Source organism: Nelumbo nucifera, chromosome 2 (genome assembly GCF_055504915.1).
Source record: "Nelumbo nucifera cultivar China Antique chromosome 2, China Antique-T2T, whole genome shotgun sequence".
NCBI classification, from domain to species: Eukaryota; Viridiplantae; Streptophyta; class Magnoliopsida; order Proteales; family Nelumbonaceae; genus Nelumbo; species Nelumbo nucifera.
This window is the reverse complement of record NC_142650.1, coordinates 67,669,756-67,678,847: the sequence shown is the minus strand read 5'-3', so window position 1 is coordinate 67,678,847 and position 9,092 is coordinate 67,669,756. Positions and strand designations below refer to the sequence as shown.

The 9,092-nt window shown below is 36.6% G+C and overlaps 1 protein-coding gene across 2 annotated transcripts in view; it reads right to left on the bottom strand.

Annotated features, from left to right (window-relative positions):
* Positions 1–229: 229 nt before the first annotated feature.
* The window catches only part of LOC104601424 (protein SUPPRESSOR OF PPI1 LOCUS 2, chloroplastic-like), a 29,486-nt gene continuing 20,623 nt past the window's right edge, over positions 230–9,092 (bottom strand). The window contains exon 11 of one of the 2 annotated variants that reach the window (XM_010264737.3): positions 230–818. In XM_010264737.3, the coding sequence (XP_010263039.1) occupies positions 661–818 (158 nt within the window). In that variant the 3' untranslated portion in view covers positions 230–660. Of the gene's footprint in view, positions 819–840; positions 4,268–9,092 lie in introns of those variants that run through there. The other variant, XM_088898414.1, reaches the window with a different exon arrangement.

Below are 9,092 nucleotides of genomic sequence, written 5' to 3'. Positions count from 1 at the left end.
GTGATAACTGTCATCTTTAGTACATAAGGCTTAGTTTGGAAAGAGTGCAAATTCATATACTAGAGTGCAAAAACCATGTATTTTGCCATTCTATTCTGTTCAGTGCCATATGGCACTCAAATCATTTCTTATTACTTTCATTTCATGGAAATCCTTTTTGGTCTCCCCCTAATTCTAGCCCCTTCAACTTGTAATAGATCACTTTTTTTAACATGTGCTGTAGATGTAATTTGTGAATAAAATATAAATAAAATGAATAATAAGAATAACAGTGATCATAAATTTTATCTCCTAGATTTAGCACATATTTCTGCACTATCTCCTAGTATCCTTCAGAAGTTGCTTTAAATACAAAATTTGTGTTAACCCTACCCAAGCTATCTCACTTGCATAAGAGTTCCATGACATGTTAAGTAATTGTTCTACCAATTTCTTCCGAAAATTCAAAATGCTATGGTTAAAATATAAAAAATATGCGAGACAATTGCAATGGTATGATTGGTGTGCAAGTGGAGCTCAGTCAAAGCTTAAATTGATGGAATAAATCTTCAGTATCTTCCAGTCATAAATTGTTTTCCTCAAAAAAGTTCCTTGCGTATCCATGTCTTGCGCATTCCATGGATTTCAACATGAAGCCTATCTTCAGGCACAATATCGCTTTCAAGAAACAAGGTTGCTGATGCCAAAGTAGACAGTCTTTTGCCAAAAGGCATTTGTGGCATAATCAATCTGGAACTGACCAATGTTTGATTTCAATCGAAGCCCATAACCAAAACCAAATCCAGACCCGGGTTTGCCATGCCTTAGAGCAGGATTTCCTGAACGGCTCAAACAGACCGTTAGAAATAGAATAGCTTTTCTTCTCTCTTTTTTTTTTTTTTTTTGAGGGGGGGGGGGAGGCGAATAGAAACCTCATGCATAGACTGGAGGATACCAAATTAGGTCGGTGCACTTAGAATATGGTGCATACCATGCTAAAACCTGAACTACATTAAATCTAACACAACTCAAGAACCATGGATCATGTGATCCCAGGTTTCAACATAAAAGGCATCATAACATCTGGCCCTTCTGACCAAATCGGCCTGAACTATCCCAGAAACATTTTAAATTTGTATCTGAGATGGTTGTAAACTAAGGTCATAGATATTTGAAACCAAAATTTCATTGAATTGAAACATAATCAAATTACAAGTTCCACAAGGAATCTAATAAAAAAAATAAAATAGGGAATAGAAAACAAATGGGATCTCAACAATAGAGCTAGGCTTGCATAGATTATTTTCTCCACATGTGACTACACCATCTTGGTATGCTTTTCCTCATTTTATTACCTATTGAAGCTACTGTTATTTTCCTTTGATTTCTGATCCTGTCCTTCCTAGCTTTCTCACTAATCCATCTGAAAATTCACATTTCTGCCACATCTGTTTTTAAACATGTTTCTTGACTGCCCAACATTCTGCTGCATACAACCAACAACATTGTTGGCCTTACAACAGTTGTATAAAATTCTCCCTTTAGTCTAAGTAGTTTTCTCCTATCACATATGACTCTGAATGAACCACTCTATGCCCAGCCTATTTTAATTCAATGATTGACATCCTCCTCAATCTCTCCCCTTTTTATGGATTATTGAATGGAGGTAATTAAAGAAGCCACATTGAGTTATCTCTTTATCTCCAATGCTAAGTGTACATGATTTCCACTCCTGTTATTCTGTAACTTATATTGCATATATTCTGTTCTATTCCTTATTTTATAACCTCTTGTTTCTAAAGTATTTGTCCATAAATCTGATTTTGCATTTAATCCTTCTTTAGTTTCATTCATCAATTAATATTATATCATCAACTAACAACAAGCACAATGGGGCTGCCTTCTGGACATGATTCGTCAACTTAACCAAGTGCTAAGCCTAGGTTAAGTTTCATCACAATTGGAAATTCTAATGTCTCTCCCATGGGTGTTCTAACATTAGTTGCTGCACCTTCATACATGTCATTAATTAGGTCACACTTATTTGGAAGTTGGAACTCCTTTCTTTCTTTTCTTTTTTCTTTTTTGAGTAAAGGTAGAGTATAATTGCATTGCAGAAAATCGAAGGGAGAAACTTCCAAAGGTGTAACTGCACAATATATGAAAATGACAAAACTTCATAATGTATACTAGTAACAAAAAAGATTCCACTGAGATGTTTACAGCTTTAGCCCAAAAAGAACTCTTTTCCAAAATTCACTATATTATCTCTTTAGGAACTCTATCATATCCCTTCTCTAGATAAATGAATACCATAAGAATTCTTTTTTTAATCAATGAAGAATTTATTAATTCAAAAGATCAAAGCAATACAAGCATCCCTAAGAGAAGCACGAGCTGCATCCTCTCCAATAACATTAGTTAAAAATTAAAGAAAATTACAACTGAGCCCAAAAACAAATACTCCCTAGTTACCCCTTGCTTGGCTAAACAATCAGCCAAAGCATTTACCTATCTTCCCACCCACTACATTCTTATATTCATATTTTGTGTAAGCCACTTGAATTTCTTGATTTTACTCCTATAGCACCAACTAACAGATTCGGAGTCCTTCAAACACACCCCACCACCTTTGAATCCCCTTCAATCAAAAGAGACTCCAAACCAAGCCGATATGAAGTCCCCAACTCCCAGTCAAGGTTTAAAATTTTGATATGATAGGGTGTGTTGTATTGTATCTTTGAAAAACAAATATGGGATACGCATGGAAATCAGGTGCTTCTTCTTTTTTCATGCGTATTGGACCCGTATCGGGTGTGTATTGGGGGGTGTATGTGTATCAGAGCGTATTGACAAAAAAGGTACAGTCAAAAACTGAAAAAAATAAAATAAAAGGGGAAAGCAAGTTTCTTTTCCCTGAAATAAGCCTTCACCCCCCCCCCCCCAAATGACTCTAACCAAACCTCATTCCTAGTGTGCTAGATTTGCAAAAATTTGCAAGAAACAAGTGTGAATCTTTTTTTTTTTTTTGAAGATTTTTCAAATTTTGAAAAAATAAGGCAAAACTAAGTAAATTTTTTATAATATATTGTGTTTTCTTTTTTTTTCTTGAATGTTTAAATTTATGTTGATCTACATTTCTTATATTTTATCATTTGATCACAACAATTGAATATATTATAATTCTATGGATGATCTATCATATCCACAGACCAATTCAAATTTCTTCTTTAATAATTATTTTTTTTATATTTTTAGAATTAAAAAATATATAAATGGTTAATTATATTTTATCATTTGATCAAAATGATTGAATATATTCTAATTCTATGGATGATCTATCATATCCACAAAGCAATTGAAATTTCTTCTTTAATAACTATTTTTTGAATATATTATATAATGTTTATTTTTTTATAATTTTTTGGAAATAAATAATTATTAATTATATTTTCACTTAGAAGTTGTGCCAATGCATGTTTTATGGTTGGATAGGAGAGTTGGGTTTTTCCCATCCCATAAAACATTAAAACTTAAGAATTATAATTTATAAATTATAGTTAAGCATAGGATTTTTAATGAAATTATAATTAACTACAATATATTTCTTCATAAAACCATTAAAATATATTGATTTAATGTATATACACTTCATTGAGGTCTTATATTTAGTGTTGTTGAATGTATTTTTTTTTATTTATTGAAGTATTTATAGTGTTTCCAAACGTATCTATATGTATCATAGTTTTTCTTCGGTACGCATGCGTATCCAAGGCGTATCTCGATACATCTATTAAAATTGCCTTCCCGATACACTTGACGTTTCCGATACTTTGAACCTTGCTCCTAGTGAACCTAGAAAAAATAATAAAATATTCCCAACCTCATTTCTCAAGATCCCACCTATTCCAGATAGACATGGATTACCTTGACTACTTCCATCAAAGTTTAGCTTTAAATAACCTTCAAGAGGAGGTGTCCAAGTCAACCGTGCTCTATTCCTTTTGGAAGAGCACATCGCCACAGTTGACCAATTCCCCCACAAATCATCAAAGGAAAATTGATTGAATAACTCTAAAGTTTTTAACCAATGGATTACCCTGTTCAACACACAGACCTTTATTTCTTGTAGTCTTCTTTCATTCTCTTGGAAAATTCTTGCATTCCTTTCTTCCCGAATGGTCCACAACAGAGCTGATCTAACACACCTCCACATAATCCTTGTTTTTTAGGCCAGACAAAGGTAAAGGAATCAAATAGCATACTAAGCTCTAATGGCACATTCCACCTGCACCCAAACAAAGAGAAAAACCAATCCCATAATTCTATAGCAATAAAACAAGAAATTAGTAAATGGTAGCAGTTATCACCGCTAGACCTGCAAAGAATACACCAATTAGGTGAAATACACCCAGGAAAGGTCTTCTCCTTTGTAAGTTATCAAAGGTGTTTACTTTCCCATAAAACACTTGCCAGCAAAAGGCACTAACTTTAAGGGAAACAAGCCTACACCAGACTTCCTTAATAGGAAAATATTGAGGAGAAGATTAAAAGGGATTTTAAAAAATCAAGTACAAGAAAAAGACCCTTTGGAAAGTGGAGACTGAACCCATTTGTATAGTTTAGAGGGATCCAAACAAACCTTACTAAGGAAACTCAACAAAATGGATAAACAATCAATCTCCTAATCCCTTAACCCTCTACGGAACCCAAAATCTGGAGTTAGAGTAAAAGGAATTTTGACACAACCTCCTTTTCATACAAAGTGATGGAGTACAAGGAAAGAAAACGGTCCTTTGAAGCACAATCTCCAACCCAAACATCCTCCTAAAACAAAACAGGATTCCCAAAACACACATTATACCTAGAAACTGGGGAAGAATACTGTGAATTGCCTTCCATGGTGTTGCCAAAGTGGCCCAACAAGATACACCGGCATCCCAACCACTCTCTAAACAACCATGAATACTTGCCACCACTTCATATCACAAACTCCTCTCCGAAGGCCACCTCCAAAACCGTTTTCCTAATAATGCTGCATTCTTTTGTACCACATTGCTTATGCCTAAACCCCCTTCTTTTTTTTTTTTTTTGATCAGTAAAAATGAATTTTATTAAATTCAGATTATAAGCAGTTTATACAACTTGGTGATGGGACTGTTGATCCCCTTTAATCATTCTATTCTACCCTTCATTACAGTGCAGCCCAAAATAATTGTTGTCTAAATGCCCCCTGTTTTGCTAATCCATCAGCTAGCCCATTTGCACTTCTTCGGACCCATTTGAATTCAACATCAACCTCCTTTGCAATCTTCTCCACTTCCCTAATCACATGTTTAAACGTCCATGGGGTATGGCTGCTATTTTTTGCCTAAACCCTCTTCCTCTTTACTTCTAAATATAATCTCCCATTTAATTAGATGGACCATTTTGCTTTCCCCCAGCTCTCAAAGAAAATCTCTCATTAATGTCTCTAGTTTCTTAACTTCTCTAGGTGGGATCCTAAACTCAGAGAGGAAGTAGGTTGGAAAATTGGCAAGAGTGGCTCTCATCAAAGTGAATTGCCCTCCCAAGGAGACATAGTTCTTCCACGAAGCTATTCTCTTCTCAAACTTTTCTACCATTGGGTTCCAAAACCTACTCTCCCTAGGGTTGGCCCCTAAAGATGGAACACTCAAAACACTCAAAACAACCCGCAATAGCCTTAGTTTCCCTATGCCCCAAATTAACACCTGATGTGCAACTTTTTTCTGAGTTGATTTTCATATTATGTAGCCTTTCAAACCTCCTTATTAGCTCTTTTAGGTTCCTTACCTTCTTGACATCAACCTCACAAAAAAAAATAATCGTCATTTTTTTATTGGAAACGGTAAAGTTCATTGATTTAGTAAAGGAGCTGTTGAGATAGTTTACTTTATTTCTATTTTATTATTTTGTCTAGTTAGGGTCTGTTTGGTCTGTTTAAAGTATTTATTTTATGGCTGTTATTGTACTTTAGTTACAGCAGGGGCACAAGGGTCTTTTCCCTTTCTTTTTTGGTCGCCCTATAAATATTAATATATTCTGGCGCCGCCAATAATTCTTTTTGGTCGCCAATCTTTCTTCTCTTCTACCTTCTCCCTTCTTCCTCTCTTCCCTTCTCTCTCATATTTTCTGCCGTTTCTCTACTGTTAAGATGGTATCAGAGCGGGTTTACTGAATGTGAGAGCAAACCGAACAAGGCTTCCACTTCAACTTGCTGTCTTCTCCAGACTGAGAACAAAAAACTGACCTACGACTGGTACAAACCTTCCTATTTTTTTTTTCTTATCTTTCTTGGTCGTGTACCAAGAGAAAATTCAAATGAATCTGGGCTGCTGAATATTATCATAAGTTTGTGAGGTTTATACTTCTTTTTTTCTTGGACCGTGTGATCCTGTACCTATGAAAGAGTGACTGTAGGTCACGGATGACCTGTTATTTCTAGTTTTTGGTGTGATTACAATTTTTTAGGGATCTCTCCTGATGGTTAATGCACTTGGACGTTCTGGAAGATTGGTAGGTTGGAACTGTTAACCCGTACAGGTCTGAAATCAATCTGATCTTGCCTTTTTTTTGTCTGGAAATTGGTGCTGTTTTGTGCTCAGTTTGTGTCCAAACCGAAGTATGTACGTGGACTGCTTATTTGGTGTGGAGCTAGGTTTTGTTTTTTGGTGTAAGGAGGGATCCTAAGTTGTGTTGAGACTGAATTTTTTTTTAACTATGTCCTCTGAGAATTCTGCAACTTCTGGGGTTTCAAGAAGTCAAAACGGAATGAGTGGGGGGATGGATATGAGTTTTCCCATGGCTGTAATTCCCTTTGATGGACTAAACTACCTTGAATGGTCTAGGGGAATAAAACGCTACATTACTGCTAGGGGGAAAATAGGATATATTAATGGTAAAGTGAAGGAACCGAAGACTGGAAGTGTTGAATATGATAGGTGGAACCAAGAAAATAGTATGGTTATGTCATGGCTCTTGGTTTCCATACTGCCACAAGTAAGGAAGACATTCATGTGGGCTGAAACAGCTTGTGAAATATGGGAACAAACAAAATCTACTTATTCAGAGCAAAGGCACTATGCCAAGATATACCAACTGCAAGCTGAATCCTCTACTTGCAAGCAGGGGGAGAGAAGTCTCTCAGTGTACTACTCAAATCTGACATCAATCTAGAAGGAACTGGATCACTATCAAAATGTGAATTGGAAGTGTGATGAAGATGCAAGGGCATACAAGTCACTTGTTTCTCAGCAACGGGCATTTGCTTTTCTTTTGTGGTTGAACCCTACATATGAGTCTATTAGGGTACAGATCTTGGGAAGTAAAGACTTACCATCAGTTTAGGAGGTTTATGCCTTAGTTCAGTCAGAAGAGAGTAGAAGAAGTGTGATGAATTGTTCAAAGGGCCGAGGAGGTACAGATTCAAATGTCAGAGGCTCCTTTAAGACGGGTGATTCTCAGTAGAGAGTGGATGACAAGAGTAAACTTTGGTGCACTCACTGTCAGAAGACTAGACACACTAGAGATACATGTTGGGACCTCCATGGGAAACCGAAATGGGCACAGGAATTGAGTAAGAAATCAACAACAGATCAGAGTAAGAAACCAATCCAGCAAAATCAGAAAAAATATAACTAAGCTAATGTGGCATCCCAAGAGACTAGTCCCATGGTAACTCAGGAGCAGCACCCTAGTTCTAACCCCAAGAAAGAGATTATGAACTCCTTTCTTGACCATTTGGAGTTGTATGGTAGGACTCTTCGCCAAATGGATTCTGGTCCTACTCCTACCTCCTTTGCGTCTACATCGAGTAACACTGCCACTGCTTTCCATGTGTCATCTCATACATCTGATTCCCCTTGGATAATTGACTCTAGAGCCTCAAACCACATGACTGGTAAGTCAAATTTATTTCAGGCATATAACCTCCTCTCTAGGAGAGATAAGGTGAGACTGAATGATGGTTCATTCTCCACATAGCCGGCCAAGGAACCATATCTCTTCCATTCGGCCTTACCCTCTCTAATGTGTTGCATTCCCTAAATTACCTGTAAATTTACTTTCCATTAGCAATATTACTCACTACTTGCATTGCTCTATTACTTTATTTCCTTCTTCATGTGTGTTTCAGGATTTAGTCTCGGGGAAGACGATTGGTAGAGGAAGCATGGTGGATGGTCTACATGTTGGAGAATAAAGTCGGTCTTGTGGCTACAGAGTCCTTGAGTTCATCTAGTGAGACTCAAGCCTACTTATGGCATGCCAATTGAGCAAACATTGTAGAAGTTCTTTTTGTTTTAAGAAATAAAAGATCTGAATTTCCATTTCATATTGTCTATTCTGATTTTGGGGCCCTGTTACTCTACCTACTAAGGTTGGATATAAGTATTTCATTACTTTGATTGATGACTACTCTAGATAAACTTGGGTTTATCCTATGCGATCTAGAGATGAAGTGCCAAAAATTGTGAAAGACTTTCAACGCATGATTTTCACTCAATACCAAACTGAAATTCATATTTTCCAGTTGGACAATGCAAAAGAGTACTTCCATAGTGATCTCACAGAGTTCTTTGCTTTGTGTGGATCTCTTCATCGAAGCTCTTGTGCTAGGACACCCTAGCAAAACGATGTTGCTGAAAGGAAAAATCGTCATCTTCTCGAAGTAGCTCGTGGTTTATTACTCAATATGAATGTTCTGAAACGCTTTTGGATGGATGTTGTTCTGTGTGTTGCATATATCATCAATCGTATGCCATCTCAGTTACTAGAGTATAAGGCCTCACATCAACTTTTGTTTCCTATAGCTCCATTGTCCCCCATTCCAATGCGCATTTTTGGGTGTCGTTGCTTTGTTCATGACTTGCCCCCTACTCGTGGTAAACTCAATCCTCGTGCTATTCCTTGTGTTTTCCTTGGTTACTCTTTATCTCAAAAGGGTTATCGTTGCTATGATCCTGCCTCACACAAATACTATGTCTCCATTGATGTATCCTTCTTTGAGAGTCAACATTTCTTCTCGGTTTCTCCTCAGGGGGAGAGTAGGGTTGAGGAGAAACACACCCGGGCTCAGACTCAATTACCTCCTC